The 17008-nt window shown below is 47.5% G+C and overlaps 1 protein-coding gene across 2 annotated transcripts in view; it reads left to right on the top strand.

Moving 5' to 3' along the window:
- Positions 1 to 16546, top strand: part of LOC126487237 (zinc finger protein 282) — a 29022-nt gene extending 12476 nt beyond the window's left edge. Inside the window, exons 3-8 of one of the 2 annotated variants that reach the window (XM_050119951.1) lie at positions 253 to 379; positions 819 to 938; positions 6138 to 6257; positions 8034 to 8150; positions 8911 to 9024; positions 14124 to 16546. In XM_050119951.1, coding sequence (XP_049975908.1) covers positions 253 to 379; positions 819 to 938; positions 6138 to 6257; positions 8034 to 8150; positions 8911 to 9024; positions 14124 to 14974 — 1449 coding nt within the window. In that variant the 3' untranslated portion in view covers positions 14975 to 16546. The remainder of the gene's footprint in view (positions 1 to 252; positions 380 to 818; positions 939 to 6137; positions 6258 to 8033; positions 8151 to 8910; positions 9025 to 14123) is intronic. The other variant, XM_050119952.1, reaches the window with a different exon arrangement.
- Positions 16547 to 17008: the final 462 nt, after the last annotated feature.

Below are 17008 nucleotides of genomic sequence, written 5' to 3'. Positions count from 1 at the left end.
ACAACAACAACAAAAAAAAAAAAAAAAGAAAAGAAGAAGGAAAAGGGTAGCAATAACGCCATTACTATTGGTTAGCTAGGAAGGTCAGCTACAGGGAATTATGGACCTCTTTGATGGACAGATGTGACCTGGGATATAGAAATTGGGGTGCTGGGAACAGAGGCCAAGCCTGAGATGGGCTGGCTCTGTGGTCCCAGGAGAGTGGGATGAGGAACAGCAGCAGGCTGCTGACTGAACCCCTTCTTGGACTAGGTCCCAGTGACTTTCGTCGACATTGCTGTCTACTTCTCTGAGGATGAATGGAAGAACTTGGATGAATGGCAGAAGGAGCTCTACAGCAATCTGGTGAAGGAGAACTACAAAACCCTGATGTCCCTGGGTAAGGCTACCTCTCCTCCACTGGCAAGCGCTCTCTGCTGAGGGCTCCAGGATGCAAAGGAGCATACTGGAAACAAATGGGGAACTTTTTATGATAGGATGCAAATTAAAAGGGTGGCAGCTGAGCCTGTGCCTGTGGTAGTGTATATGACACTACTGTTAATCTAAAATACCATAAAATAGCAAGTTTCTATCCCCTTGTATTGCCTCGTAACAGCCTGGGGTCAGCTGTGGGTAGTGCGATCTTGATTTTGGAAACCAGTTCTTTCTGCCTTGGAAGCCGGGGATCCTGTTGGCTTGTTTCATGTTTGTTTCCTTCCTTACATAATGATGACCATTCTGAGTAACACTGGCAACAGAGAGCCCTGCTCCACCACGGCAGTCTGCATTCACTAGTCAGCTCCATACAACCCTTCTTTTCCTTTCTCACCATCTCACAGACACAGATGGCCCAGTGTCCAAGCCAGATGCTCCAGTCCAGGCAGAACCTAGGGAAGAGCCTTGTGTATGGGAGCAGCATCACCCTGAAGAGAGAGAAATCCCAGTGGCTACAGACACAGGTAATGGCTGTTGAGCTAGGGATGGGAACAGGGAGGCACAGAAGAGGAGAGCTTGGGCACCCTGCACTCACACATGGAGTCCATACTGTGTGTCTCAGGAGAGACTAGCTCTTAATGTTCCCAGGAGCCACTTCTGCTACAAGACATGCCCTCAGGGCCTAAAGCCACTGTACTTATCGGCTGAACTTTGATGGCTCTGAACCTATAGGTGAGCTAGGGGAAGAAACTAGGTGTGGTACACATCCTTAATCCTCACACTCGAGGCATTAGAGACAAGTTGATTTCTGTGGGTATGAGGCCAGCCTGGTCTGTGTAGAGAATTCCAGACCAGCAAGGGTGACATAGTGGGACTCTATCTCAAAAAATAAAAGCCAAGTAATGTAGTAAGGAGCAGCAGTGAGCTGTGTCCCACCACCCGGCTAGCTTTACACCGGAAATAACAACACACAAACTGTATTCTTTTAAACACTGCCTGGCCCATTAGTTCTAGCCTATTATTGGCTAATTCTCACATATTGATCTAACCCATTTCTAATATTCTGTGTAGCACCACGAGCTGGCTTACCAGGAAAGATCTTAACCTGCGTCTGTCTGGAGTGGGAAAATCATGGCGACTGCCTGACTCGGCTTCTTTCTCCCAGAATTCTGTTCTGTCTACTCTGCCTACCTAATTTTCTGTCCTATCAGGACCAAAGCAGTTTCTTTATTAACCAATGAAATCAACACAAAACAGAAGACTCTCCCCCATCATTTCCCCCTTTTCTGTTTAAACAAAAAAGAAAGGCTTTCACTTTAACATAGTAAGATTACATATAACAAAACAGTTATAAAGCAAGAATTACAGTTACAATATTTATATCTATTTTATCTTTTATCTTAACTAAGGAAAACTATAACTATAACTAACCATTCTTTAACTTCATCAAAGACTCCAGAAGGATATAATATTACCTAAGCAAACAAGAAATAAGCAACTTCTAAAACTCTAGAAATGACAGAGACATCTCACTGCCTGTACAGTTACCCAAAGTTCCTCTGTACTGTTGGGGCATCCATCTTTGGCCTACAGGCCTATGGTATCCAGAGACATTTCCATGAAGCAGGAAATTCCAAAGACAGTTTGGTCACTATCTGCTGTATCCTGCAGAATGTCTCGCAGACTCTTTCATGAATCAGGAACCCCAAAAGACCATCTCACCTTTAGGCAAGTTCAGCAGTCCTCTCTCTGCGGGTTCTCTGTGTCCAGTTTATGCAACAGTCCAGGCAAGAGCAGTTTCTTGCCCAAATGGCTATCCAACTCCATAAGGAGCCTCTTCGATACCCATCCTCCTCTTGAAGTAGCTGGCGCTGCCAGGAGCAGACGTGTCTCATTGTCATGAAAAGCTCTAAGTTATTAAAACATTTAAAATGCCATATTCTGTAGTCTTTGAAAGATATGAAGAATGCCTATCTAACTGAAATATAGCTCTATATATCTAGAAAATCTAACTAACATGACTATAAGCTTTACTATTATTGATGATTATCCATTAACAACCTATATTTCTTAATTATACATTACATTTTTAAATGAACTACACAATCACAATACCTTAATCAAGATCAGAAATACATACACATATAACAAAATTGACCTTAAAATCCATACCAATGCAAATTATTCATATCTATATCATATCCCCCTTTAAATGTAAAAGAACATTTATAAGCAATATTTGGGAACATGGGCGCAGTTTTTTCTCTCCAAACTGCTTCCTGCTGAATGAGGGCACTGTTAATCAGATCGTTTAGGGTGTAACCTGTGTGCCAGGTTTATCTCAGTTGGCAGTTGAGTGAAGTAATTTTTTGAGGGTGTTCACAGCAACCTTTCAGGAGGCCGTGGTCTATCATACTATATTGGGATAGAAGCAATCCACAGGGTCTCATCCTCTGTGAAAACAAAAGAAGACCCTTTCCAAAGCATCATATCCTTAGACCCAAATTCTGAAGTCATACCCTCATGATATCCGTTCTGGTTCCACTTGGCAGCCCATATAATGAAATGTCTCTCTGTACTTAGCTCTTTCACAGTCAAAAATTTTAAAGAAAACACAATAATACAAAGAATCCAGACTCTCCGTGATTTTTCCACTTTTACATGGTTTATTTTTCTTTATTTCTTTTAATCTATAACTTTCTGTACTCTGTCTCTTTAAAGAATTTAACATTATTCTCTCTATTTTTTTTTTATTCTCTCTCCCAAGCCTATGTCTGAATCTGTCCTATCGTGAATCTGTAATTTTTTACTATCCAGGAGCAGTTCTTAAAATGCTAAGCACTTCTTAAAAACTTAAGTTGCACCATGTAGGGGTAATACAGTACTGCCTGTTTACTGCCAGTCTAAACCTTAACTGTCCTGTTGTTATGGTAATTACAATTGTTCCTGCTTGAGGTCAGCACAGTTCAGCATGGAGCAGCCGCTCCTGCCTCAGATCCATTTGGTGCCCCTGAGCTGCACACAGTCGTAGGCACACAGCAAGTCCACATTGGAGCCGCACTCAGCAGTTTAACTCTGAGACTGAGCATGCGGCACAGAAACTCTTTTCATCCAAGTTACAGCCAAATCTGACACACAGAGCACTGTGCAGTCTGAAAACATGTCTCTATATGGTGGCAGGAATCCGCCATGCTCTTCCGCTGCCTAAGCCTGATTCTGCTGTCTTCCCAGGTGCAGGCGGGGAGCACTGAGCCATCTGCAAGGTCTCAGAGCACTCTCCTTTGGATCCCAAGCAGGAACATAAACATCCAGTCCAATAAAAGCCATTGAATGCTTTAAAGCCAGAGTTTGCACTGGTGGCACAGCCCCAGGAAGCCGCGCCTTAAAATGATGCAGCTTTTTTCTGCTGCTGTTGCTGAATCAGGAAATCTCTCTATGGCACGCCACCAACAAACAGTAAAAATCTGTGTTAAACTCTGTGTTTTCTCTGTTTAAAATTAAGCTCTCTCAGGTTTTATGTGGAGTTTGTTACCACGTTGGGCGCCACTCTGTTGAGAGGAGCGGAGTGGTAGGCTGCGTTCCTGCCACCCTGGCTCACAGCTGCCTGACTAGCTTATGCCCTGAAATAATTACACGGAAACTGTATCCTTTTAAACACTGCTTGGCCCATTAGTTTTAACCTCTTATTGGCTAGCTCTTACATATTGATCTAACCCATTTCTAATATTCTGTGTAGCACCACGAGCTGGCTTACCAGGAAAGATCTTAACCTGTGTCTGTCTGGAGTGGGAGAATCATGGCAACTGACTGACTCGGCTTCTTTCTCCCAGCATTCTGTTCTGTCTACTCCGCCTACCTAATTTTCTGTCCTATCAGGGCCAAGGCAGTTTCTTTATTAACCAATGAAATCAACACAAAACAGAAGACTCTCCCCCATCAAAGTAAGGAAGGGCTTGAGCTGAGACACCTTGATGGGGTACATGAGGTCTTAGACTTGGGAGACTCCCAGAGGAGGTGGAAAAAAGGCCGCAGCAGAAGTATGGTCCTGCCTGGCCGCTTGCTCACTGCCTGAGTATAATCCGCATCTCAGCCCATTTCTGCTTTGATATACACACACCTTCCCACTTGCCCCAAGTCTTTCCCCTCACTCATAAAGGAACCAATAGTCCTAAGAATATCACTTTTGGCAGCTTTTACTGGGATGGAAGACACTAGGGTCTAGCCCTAGTTCTGCCCTGGAGGTCTTCCCCAGGTGCCTCTGCTTCTTGAACAATGTTGAGCAAGGCACAAAGTGACACTATACTGTTGACCTCTGTTGATGCTCTTGACCCCCACCACTGTTTTTAAGCAATATTTTCATGGAAATTCCCAGCACTGTTCTTTCCCCTCCCCAATCTTAAGTTTTCTTATAGTTTATTGGTCATAAAATTCTTCCTTTTAAATTATTAACTTGGGGCTAGAGAGATGGCTCCGTGGTTAAGAGCCCTGGCTGCTCTTCCAGAGGCCCTGAGTTCAATTCCCAGCAACCACATGGTGTCTCACAGCCACCTGTAATGGGATCTGGTGCCCTCTTCTGGCCTGCAGGGACACATGCAGATTGAGAATCCACATACTCATTAGCCTTTCCCTACTTCCCTTTCTTGCAGGTAGGCCCGCCTCTGTCTCTGTGGATTTCACAGGATGGATGTTTTATTTTAGTGGCCTTTCCCAGGCTTCAAGCACCTTTCGCAGCTGTGGTTACAGTTTCTAATGTTGTATGGCAGCTTTTTACATTTTGGGCCCTGTGACCTCAGCAGTTTCACTGAGTTATCAAATCATCATGGGTCACAAAACAGAACCAGAACCACTCCATCTACTTTAGGTGAACTGGGCAGAGAAACCCAGAGAGGTGAAGTGGCTTGCGGAGCAAGGTGGTGGTGGAGTTGAAACCAGGATCACTCTCTTCAGATTCTTCCATAGTCTTTCCTGTTACCTGAACTGTCTTCCACCTAGAGCACAAGAGCTATTACATTGTCCCAGAAAGCTCAAAAAAGAAAAAAAAAAGTCCTGTTGGTCACAAAGTGGGATTCTGTGAAGAACATAGGCTGTTGACTTTTATGCTGAAGGATACTGTTTTATTTACCCAGCATCAGGATTTGGTTGTTCTTATGCTCAGCCTGATTACTTCATAGAGCAATTTGTTTGCATCTGGACACTATAGTAAAAAACAGACAAACAAGCAACAACAACAACAACAACAACAAACCCAAACCAGGGGCAAGTGACTCTGCACAAACATGTTCCAAGTTCTGCTTAGCCCCTGCAGTTATAAGGTAACGCCCACCATCTTCAGTGCCTGTCTGTGGCTCCTCAGACTTTTTGCTGATGTTGGCCTAGTCTTGTTTTTTGGGACATGGTCTTACTCTGAGCCCAACCTGGATTAGAACTCATTATGTAGCTCAAACTGTCCTCCAACTCATGGTGATTCTCCTGCCTCAGCCTCTTGACTGATGGGATTGCAGCCATGAGCCATCATATCCTTTTTCTTATCCCTTTTTCTTGAATATTCTCACTTCTCTGCTCCTGGAACTTTCTGCTCCTCAGGGTCCCACATATCTCCAGTAAGGATCCAAGACGCTTGTGCTGTCCCCTGGAGGGCTGACAACCATGATTCTGACCACAGAACACCCTGGTGACCAATAAACTGAAAAAAGATTCTAAGAAGTATGGTCCTCTCTCCCCAGGAACAGAGCCCCTGATGCCTGCACAGGACATGTCCTCCCAGGTGAAGCGAGAGGAAGCCCTGTGTGTTCGGGGCCAGAGGGGTCTGGAAGAAAGAGCCATCCCAACAGAATCCATCACTGGTAAGTGAGCCAAATAGCCGCTTGGCCGAGGAGGGGTCTGTAACCCCCAGAGGGCTCGACTAGCAAAGGAAGAGCTGTGAACGCAGAACTGGACTGAGAAAGTGTCTACAGAGGCATAAACATAGTGCTCAGCATTGAGGGTTTATAACTACATTCAGCTTTTCCTGTTCTGTTTTTTTTTCTCTCTGTCCTTTGTCTAGTAAGTTTTGGATCATCCCTCTGTTCCTTATAAAAACAGCTTAGTACAAGCATTTTATTGGGCTCTCTGGGTGGCAGAATATCAAAGCCAGTAAGACCTGTTCCTGGACCACAGAACTACATTACACAAATATTTATGGGCTGCCACTTCCACGCCAGGTACCCCGTTGCTGCATGTCCATGGGGAGCTGCTCCTCCATGGTGTTTTAGCTGAGCTGTACTTAGATGGAGAATCTGTTATGGCAGGTGTGTGCATGAGGCCAGTTCTCCAGAGAGATGGAACCAATGGTTTGTGTGTGTGCAATGGGAGCATGTACATGGGTACATTTAGAGGGACTTGTTTTTAACAAACTGGCTATTGTGATTATAGTGTCTGACAGATCCAAAATTTGCTAGCAAGAAGGCCAGCAGGATGGGGCCCGGGAAAGACTGTCTGCTGACAGAATCCCTTCTTCCTTGGGTTGGTCATCTTTTTCAGTTAAGACCTTCCCCAGGTTGGATGAGGCCCATCCCCATTATAGTGGATCATCTGCTTTATTCAGTCTACCAGCTTCAGTGTTAATCTCACCTAAAAATCCCTTCATAATAACATCTGGAATGATGTTTGACCGATACCTGAGTGGTATTGCCATGTGGACACTGAAGGTAGCTGCCATTTGCTCCAACCTCATCCCTCCTCCAGGAAAGCCTGAGACACGCAGGCAAGTGATGGCGGCCAAAGGGTAGCAGCTGTGCCTCCACTGGTTGTCAGATGAATTCCTTAAAGCATCAAGTCTCTAGAAACCATTAAGAGATAAGAAGGTGGGGCTGGAGAGATGGCTCAGTGGTTAAGAGCACTGCCTGCTCTTCTAAAGGTCCTGAGTTCAATTTTCAGCAACCACATGGTGGCCTACAACCATCTGTAATGAGATCTGATGCCCTCTTCTGGCCTGCAGGCATACATGCAGACAGAATGTCATATACATAATAAATAAATAAATATTTTTAGAAAAAAAAGAGATAAGAAGGTGATAAATAAAGGATAAATTGGGTTTGATTACAAAAAAAGAGAAAAAATTTTGATAGAGAGACTCATGTAGCCAGCCTCGAACTTTCTATGTAATCAGGGGTGACCTGAACTTCTGATCCTCCTGCCTCCCCTTCCCGAGCGTGGGGATTACTGGTGTTGTATACTGGTTTAGTAGCCTATGAATAAAAGGATGTTTTGTCTTAGCAAAGTTCCGTTCAGATACTGATAAGAGGCCTCCTTGGGAGGGCTGTTTTCCTGGGACATGCCTTCATGAGGTCCCTTCTTCTGTTGAGGCCATAGCTCCAGAGCAGAGACCTCATCCTGGCTAGTTAAGTGTCTGGGGACATTCTGTATCCTACTCACTGCCCTGTGACGTCCCCTAGACTTCAGCCACAGCTCCATTCATTACGGCCAGAGTGGCTGGAACCTTTAGTTAAGTGGGATAATTTATTTATTCTTATCCTTAACTTTTAAGGAAAACAAACAATTGCATGAAATCCTACTCACTGAAAACACAGACTGGTGAGAATTCCCCTTCTCTAACGCCTTGTCGCCTGTGTTCTCCCAAGTAGACTCCCCCATCTCTGCCCAGGACCTCTTGTCCCGGATTAAGCAAGAGGAACCGCAGTGTGTGTGGGACCAGCAAGATTTGGCAGAGAGAGATATTCCCACAGATCCCAATTCAGGTGAGAGAGATGTCACAGTGAATTATTAAATTTAATATTCATTGTGTCAATGGAACTGATACAAAAATTACTTTGGCATTGCTTTTTGAAGATTCAAAACCAAAAGGCTTCTAAAAGCCATGTGTATTTGTGTGTGTCAAAGAGCAAGTAATTTATATTTTCTGGAATTTCTTTTTTTTTTTCAGGACGTATTTTATTTTTAATTATTTGTATGTGGGTGCCTACAGAGGCCAGATTTCCTGGGGCTCCAGTTGTGAGCTGCTGATGTAGGTGGAATGAACTTGGGTCCTCTGCAAGAGCAGCAAGGGCTGTCAATCTCGGGCCACCTCTCCAGTCCCTTTCTGGAATTCCATTTGTATGATAACTCCCATGAAAACTCTGGGGATGTTCCAGCTGTTTAGGGAAACTCACCACCTGGGCTGGGCATGGGTTTATATATGAATTTGTAGAGCTGGGAGGTCTCATCCTACCCTACATATCTGGAGAGAGGATGAGAAATTTAGCCTAGGAGTCTGGTGAGAGGACCCAGCAGGCAGAAGCAGAGTCCCCTCAGAGTCCTCAGGTTTTTCCATGGGCTTGTCAGTGGCCCTGGCTGCTGCCTTTGCACTGTTCGTCAGACCAGCCAGCTGTGGTGCTGTGGGCCTTCGAAGCTGAGCTTTTCTCCAGCATAGCCTGGCCCCGTGGTCTCTCTGGTCAGTGGATAGTAGGTGCTCGGTGAAACTAAATGAAGTCTTAAGGTTGCCTTTTTTTCTGACAACAGAATCTCTCATCTCAGCACATGACATTTTGTCCTGGATCAAGCAGGAAGAGCAGCCGTACCCATGGGGCCCGCGTGACTCAATGGAAGGGGAGCTTGGACTAGACTCTGGCCCAAGTGAGTAATGTGTGCCTCTTCTAGATACCTTGGGTATTAGGTCCAGAGTAGTTGAAGCCTGCAGTAGAGTTGCTTGCCTCAGCCTATTCCCTTCTAGGGTGATTTTGCTGGTGGCAGCCTTTTAAAGTCTGGAGGAATTATCACTGGATGGGAGAGGTGAGTCCTTGTTTGAAGTGGAATGTATGTGGAGGAGAACCAGAAGATTGACCACTGGCGTTGGAAGAAATGATAATAGCAGCCACTTCGATAGCCCCTAGCTACCATTTCTAGATTTGGCTCTTTTTTTTTTACATTTTATTTTATTTTTTTATTTTTTTTTTTGGTTTTTCGAGACAGGGTTTCTCTGTGGTTTTGGAGCCTGTCCTGGAACTAGCTCTTTTAGACCAGGCTGGTCTCGAACTCACAGAGATCCACCTGCCTCTGCCTCCCAAGTGCTGGGATTAAAGGCGTGCGCCACCACCACCCGGCTGGATTTGGCATTTTTAATTTACTTTAATTTTATGTTTTAGGGTGTTTTGGGCAAAAACTTCATATAGCCCAGGTTGGTCTTGAATTCTTTATGTAGCTAAGGGTGGCCTTGGACGCCTGTTTCCACCTCTGAGTGCTGGGATTGTAGGCCTGTGACCACAGACCCGGTTTTATGTCGTTCTGAAAATCAAACCCAATGCTTTAAACATATTAGGGTAGGCACTCTAACAACAGAGGCACATTCCTGGCCCTCTAGGTCTAGCTTTGAAGGCATAGGACCTAGCTCACCAGGCATTGCCAGGAAGTTTGCTCAGCCCTTGTCCATGGTCCTACACTCCTGTTTCTCCAGGTGGCTAGGAGCACATGGGCCCAGAGGAGCCTTTCCTTGGGTTTGTGCAGGTGTAGCAACAGATCTGGGAAAGCCCCCAGAGAACTTTACAAAGGCTAGGCTTTACAAAGGCCTATTTCCTACTTTAGTTTGAATATGATAATTCATAGGGCATTTTGGGTCAGGGTATTTTATTTGGGGGATGTCTTTGAGCCCTAGAATTTGGGAGGCAATGCCCAGAATTACAGCAGTATGAGGATCTAGAAATGTTTCCCCTATCAGTTACTATAGCCTTTTTGCAAGACCTCTCTTTTTTCTGCTGAAGAGAATCTGCCTCCTGCTTATTAAGACGAGAATTTGAAACCAGCATTCCATCTGTGGTTCTGTGAGGTTTTAGATGGTTCTAGGACAACAGATACATAATAATCATTAAAATAAAACAAAAACAAAAGCCTAGATCTTCCAAATCTTTTGGACTGGAGAGGCAGCTCAGTAGTTAAGAGAACATACCACTCTTTGTTTGGTTGCCAGCACCCTCCCTTAGCAGGTGGCTCCCAATCCCTTGCAACTCCACTTCCAGAGAATGTGTGACCCCTAGCCTCTGTGAGCACTGCACCCATGTACATAGCCCCACACCAACACATATAATTAAAATAAGATCCTTAAAACCTTTAGATTTATTTATTTTAGTTTATGTGTATAGTATTGTTCACATGTATGTCTATGAACCATTTAAATGTGGAGGTCAGAAGAGGTCATTGGATCCCCTAGAACTGGAGTTATAGACAGTGGTGAGCCACCATGTGGGTGCTTGGAATTGAACCTGGGTCCTCTACAAGAACAAGTGTTCTTAACCACTGGGGCATCTCTTCAGCCCCATAGATGACAATCCTTTTTTTTTTTTTTTTTTTTTTTATGGTAGCCTTAGTATAGTGATTTCCAGGAAGAACTAGATAGATGTTTGAAAGATGTGGTATTATGTGTAAGAACCTTCTGGAAAGGGATTGCCGGGAAAGAGGGTGATAGAGGCAGAGGATGAAATGCAGAAATATGTACTGGCTGACCAGCCTCCTTCCCAAGCCCTCGGCCGTGCACAAGGGGGAGTGGTACACAGGGTGCTTTGCTGGACTCAAGGCCATTCAGCCCAACTGGACATGGTATTTTAGTGAAAGAGGCTCCTTATTTTATATACTGATAAATGTGAATTGAGACTATAGGGGAAGATTGGAAATCCAGTTCACTAAAAACTGCTGTGTGTGAGACTCTGTTAGGCAGGTCAGGATAGGATTTTAAAGTCCATTGGCTACATGATGGCTTCCAGAGGAGGCTGAGCTAGGTACCCTCTACCCAGATTCCCAGTGTTTTGAAGGCACTTTCTTGAAATTTCCATGTTAACCACTGCCTTGGATCAAAACAATGAGTCCCACATTTTCTAGTTTCTGTTTATTTAACAGTAATTTACTAGTGCTTATTCAGGGCTGTGCAGTGTTGAAAGTCCACAGGACAGACAGGGCCGAAAGACCTTTTCCTTTGTAGGGAGGGAAGGACAATAAACAAGCCAAAAAGCAATCAGGTTAAGCAAAGGTAGAGGGTGGCCAGTCCTCCGAGGGTCCAGATCGGGGAAAACAGGAAGATGGGAGCAAGCAATAGGGCTAAGGGCAAGAGAACCAGGAAAAGCCTCCTGGGAAAGGGATAGCTGGATATGCTCTAGAACCCCCCCCCCCCAAAAAAAGAGGAGACACGGATCTGTCTGGAATAACAGACTAGAGGGAAGTGCAAGAACAAAGCCAAGAGGCCTTTAGGTGCTAGGGCTGGGGGAGTTGTGTGTGTGTGCCTGTGCACATGTGTGTGCATACCCAACAGGTCAGAAGAAGGCATCAGGTTCCTTGGAACTGGAGTTACAGATGGTTGTAAGCTGCCTTGTGGGTGCTGAAAACCTAACACTGGACCCCTGGAAGGGCAGCAAGTACTCTTAACATCTATCCAGCTCCAATACCTAGACTCTTTACTCCTTTAGAGTCTGATTTCAACTACCTTGAGGGATAAAGAAGTTTATTCTTCTATGTAACTACAGCAGGCAGTTCAAGGTCAGGCTTACTTGATTTGAGAACCCAGCTATGTTTTGAGGAACTAGGTTCTTTCTACCTCTTTCAGTGGCTACCTTGGTGTGGCACCAACCTTGGGCTGACGTCAACATCACATCAGCTATCCCAGGCATCACCTACAGACTTGGAGGGCAGAGGAAAGTCCATTTTTTTTTCCTATAAGCTCTAAGGCAATGTTTCTCAACTTGTGGGTCACCACACCTTTTAGGGGGTGGAATGACCCTTTCACAGGGGTCACCTAAGACCATTAGAAAACACAGATATTTATATTATGATTTATAACAGTAGCAAAATTATATTAATGAAGTAGCAATGAAAATAATTTTATGGTTGGGGGTCACCACAACTTAAGAAATTATATTAAAGGGTCACAGCATTAGGAAGGTTGAGAAAAAATGCTCTAAGGACTAAGGAACCTTCCAGAAGTCTCCCAGAGCAGAGTTCTCACACCTGATTATCAGATCTCATCTCTTGCTTGTATCTGAACCAGTGCCCAGCAGTAACTGGAAACGGAAAGCTCTTATGCCATGCACAAGGAGACTCAGCTGGAAGAGAATGGGGCCTGGGATTCGACAATGGCAGAGTAGAAGGCAGAAGTTACTGAGGACAAGAGCCAGGACACCGGGTCGGGGGAGGGGGGCCCTCAGGACAGGGGGACAGTTTCCTGCAGCAACATGCAAGTGCTTGAGAGAAGCAGGAGGGTTGGGGTTCTCTAGGCAACTGAACTGTGGAGGAATCAAAAGCCACCAGAGTGTTCGCCATCCAGTGATTGTATTGCTAGACCTTGAGTGCTGAATTGGCCAAGCAAAAATAAACGAAGGCTGGGCTGCAGAGCATGCTGGAGAGGGAGACAGTGGACGCTGGTCATGCTGAGATTCAAGGATTGTCAGAGTAAGGTAGTACAGGTGGGTTCCCCGGGAAGCATCTCTGGGAATGGATGAACATGTGAAAGCAGTGAAGTCACAGGCTTTGGTGGAGCAGCAGCAACAACCCATGTGTAGCTGCTACAGCGGCCAATCTCACAAAATGCTCTGGAGCCAGGGTAATGCATTTGAGCATCCAGAGTACAGGTGAGAATGAATTTGGCTTTGTTCCTGGCCACTCCTCTAGAAATATTGGTCAAGGTTGACTAGGCCAGAGGGAGGGCAGCCGGGTCTGTGTAAGGTGGTATTTAAGAACTGGCTTCAGGTCCCAACGAGTCTCAAGGATAGGGTAGAAACGTGGCCGTTGTGACTTGAGAAGTGGCCTCCATTTAGCTCTACTCCCACAGGCTGCCTCTGAATGGGGGTCAGGCTCCTCAGCTCCTCTTCAGGGGGAGGACATAACATTATGATGGAGGAGGAGGCATAAGAAGACTCCTAAATATAGGGAATTGAGGTCATGGTTCTGACACAGAGAGTCTGGACTCTGCCCACTGCTCCCTTGCCACACACATGCACACGCTCACACACACACACTGGTACCCAGACAGTGGTGAGCTCAGGGTGCACAGGAAAGGCACTATTGCCTGGGCAGAAGCAGTTTCCTGGTGAGACATGTTGTGAAATGCCATCACAGTTTTGCTAGAGGCCAGGTTATCTTAGGTCCTGATAGGACTCACACCATCCTGGTCACCCAACTTCTTTTCAGGCCCTAACTGCACATCTTTCTGAGGTTTAAGCCTGAGCTCACTGTGTTCCATTCTGGTAAGACTCTAGATGGGTTTTCACCTAGGGAAAATTCTCTCCTTCGCCTTCAGAGAATCTCCAAAGATAAATAACATTGTCCTGGAACTTGCTCTCTAGACCAGGTTGGCCTCGAACTCAGAGATCCGCAGAGTGCTGGGAGCTATATCTATGTTCCCTGGGTGTGCCTGGTGCCCATGGAGGCCAGAAGAGGGCATCAGATCCCCTAGAACTAGAGTTAGACAGTTGAGCTGTGTTGTGGATGCTGGGAATCCAACCCAGATCTCGAGGAAGAGCTGGTGCTCTAGACCCCTGAACAGTCTACCTTTGAAGTAAGTTGACTTCTGGGTAGCAGAAGAGATCTGGAGGGCTTTCCTATCCCTAATTCCAAAGCGCAAGGGCTTTGGTGAGCATTTGATATCATTTTATTAGAGAAGCTGAGGCCCAGAGGATCAAGTCCCGCTCTGGGACACTGTGGGATCCTGAAGAAGAGCACTATCAGCGTGTCACTTCTGTTTCTCTCCCCACTTCTAGGTGACAGTCTGCTGCTGGTGAAGAATCCACCCCCCGCTTCTGCTTCTGCGCAGCCTCAACCCCAACCTCACCAGCAGAGCTTGCCCGCCTTGGCGGTGCCAGAGAACCCTGGCGGCTCCGGGAACCGCAACCTACTGGAGGACGGCTTCCCCGCGCTCCCGGGGGAGCGCAGTAGCGGAGGCGAGACTCAGCCGGGTGGGGAAGGCAGCGCGGGAGGTGGCGGCGGCAGTGGCGGTGGCGGTGGCGGTGGCGGTGGCGGTGGCGGCAGCACTGGTGCGGGTAGTGGCAGCGGTACCGATGCAGGCGCGGGTGCGGGCAGTGGCTGCGGCAGCTGCTGCCCGGGCGGCCTGCGGCGAAGCCTCCTGGCTCATGGCGCGCGCAGCAAGCCCTACTCTTGCCTGGAGTGTGGCAAGACCTTCGGCGTGCGCAAGAGCCTCATCATCCACCACCGCAGCCACACCAAGGAACGGCCCTACGAGTGCGCCGAGTGCGAGAAGAGCTTCAACTGTCACTCTGGCCTCATCCGCCACCAGATGACGCACCGTGGCGAGCGGCCTTACAAATGCTCCGAATGCGAGAAGACCTACAGCCGCAAGGAGCACCTGCAGAACCACCAGCGGCTGCACACGGGCGAGAGGCCCTTCCAGTGCGCGCTTTGTGGCAAGAGCTTCATCCGCAAGCAGAACCTGCTAAAGCACCAGCGCATCCACACGGGCGAGCGGCCCTACACGTGTGGCGAGTGCGGCAAGAGCTTCCGCTACAAGGAGTCACTCAAGGACCACCTGCGCGTGCACAACGGCCCGGGCCTGGGGGCCCCACGGCCGCTCCAGGTGCCGCCAGAACGAGACTAGGGTTGGGCTGGGGGGCGGGGAGGACCAGACTGGAGTTGGGGCAGGCCAGGGTTCCTGAGGACCAAACCTCCTGCCCCACTGTTCTCAGCGCACCTCCCCGCCCTCTCCCCACCTCCTGCTGGAAATCGGCACAGGAATTGCACTCCAGACAGGGTATTCCAAGGGGTGGACCGGGGTACCCCAGTACTGTCCAACTCTCGTGGACAGTTCAGTTCATCTCATAGGGTGGACCCAGTGGCCAGGGAAGGTTCCAAAGGGACAGCAAGGCAGCAGAAATCGTTTGGACATGCCTCGGACTTCCTAGTCTGCCCACTGGCCACCGGGCCACAGATCTGATCAGGGAAAGTGACCAGGGAGTCTCAAAACCCTTCTGAAATAAGGAAATACTATTCATCCTAAGGTGAGGAGACACCCTGAAGAAGAAAACAAAGACGTATTGGAAACTGAGGGATGCGCTAAGGGTAACATTCTCATAACAACACTGCCTCGCGCTCTGACAGCGCTTTATACTTTTTTAAGAAGTGTTTTCTATCCGTTAACTATTTACACCCTTAGCTTATCCCTTCGAGATGGGTGGGGTAGGGTTTTCCTGATGTGGTAACTGAGGAAAGTGAGACACAGAGAACATGGCGGCCAAGCCGCACCCGGGCTCCAGCCCAGTGCAGTGTCCCCACCGCACACACTGCCTACCTCTGTCGGTCTCAGACCGCTCTCACCTGGCCTTCCTGGTCTCTCTCCTCTCTCCCTTCCCTCCCCGGATTCTCCAAATCCCCTCAGAAGCAACAGGGGCCAACTCCTGGGGTTACTGGGAATGGGGAACCTATTGGCTGTAAAATGGCTAGGCTTGTTCTCGGTTAGGCTCTTGGCCTGAATGTGGGCCCTAGCATCCTGGTCCCCCAGCCCGTCTTTCCTAACTCTGATCATTCGGTCAGGTGCAGCAGCAGCTTTTCACTGCACAGTTAAGGCCAGACCCTCCAGAGGCAGCTGGTGCCCTGGGTCAGACCTCACCCTGATGGTTTACTCCAGTTTCCCAGGGCACAGGGTGAGGAAAGACCAGCTGCCAGAGTAGCCACCAAGGAATGAGACTGCCCAGGAGGGCTGGGCAAGTGGGTGCTAGAGCCTCAGCTCTCTCCTGCCCTGGGCATCCCAGTTGGTGCTATCTGTTAACTGATCGTGCTCATGGACATGGACACAGACCTACTATGCTCTGACCCTGCCGGCGCTTTGGGAAGCGCCAAAGGACTCCCTTTCATGTTGGTGCATCGCTCCGCGGCTCCCAGCACCGCAGCCTGGTGGGCCAGTCTCCATTTCAGCATCTTGCATGGCCAGGCACTGGGGTGGGGTGGCATGCCCCAGGACCCTTGTTTGTGTCTAAAATGGCTTTCCCGCTCCTCTTGTGGATCCTGTTTCTTTCCCAGCCAGGGAGCGTGGTGGGTGGCCGGCATTTCATGGCACCACCTCTGTGAGCGCTCTGCTCCTGTCCTGCTCATCTGCGCTGCTCCGCTTTCCTCAGACCCCTTTTTGCCGTGCAAAGGGAATTCTTGAAATTAAATAAAAGGTATCCAGATTGCAGACTGCATGTTCCCAAAGCTGGAGTGTTCTCCAGCATGGCATCCTCCAGCAGACCTCAATGAACTGCAACCCAATAAGCTGGAACTTCTTCACTCAGCTTTTTGAAGGGGGCTGATCTTAGGAAAACAAGTTACTTTGAGATGAGTACAAGGGAGGGTTCAGTGGAGTTCTAGCAGAGTAGGAGGGGACCCTCCAGTTCAGGGATTGTTTGGGGGGACAATCTACTCCTTTTCAAATGCATACAAAGACAATAATTCATAATCTAAATCATGGAAAGTAAGATCCAAATATTTTTGACTGCTGAAAGTGTGTGTGGGAGGGGTAATAGCGACTGAGACATAAGTTTAAAACATTTGACACATAGCTTGAGTTCCTTTATTTTACCTCCAAGAAGCTGATTCCCAAAGAAGTATAGTGATGGAGCTGTTGACAGCCAAGGCTCTGGAGCCCTCCACGACATTC

This window comes from Alexandromys fortis, unplaced genomic scaffold, assembly GCF_014885135.2.
Source record: "Alexandromys fortis isolate MF-2015 unplaced genomic scaffold, M_Fortis_MF-2015_v1.1 scaffold_177, whole genome shotgun sequence".
Taxonomy (NCBI): domain Eukaryota; kingdom Metazoa; phylum Chordata; class Mammalia; order Rodentia; family Cricetidae; genus Alexandromys; species Alexandromys fortis.
The sequence above is the reverse complement of the archived record's forward strand: the minus strand, read 5'-3'. Positions and strand labels throughout refer to the sequence as shown.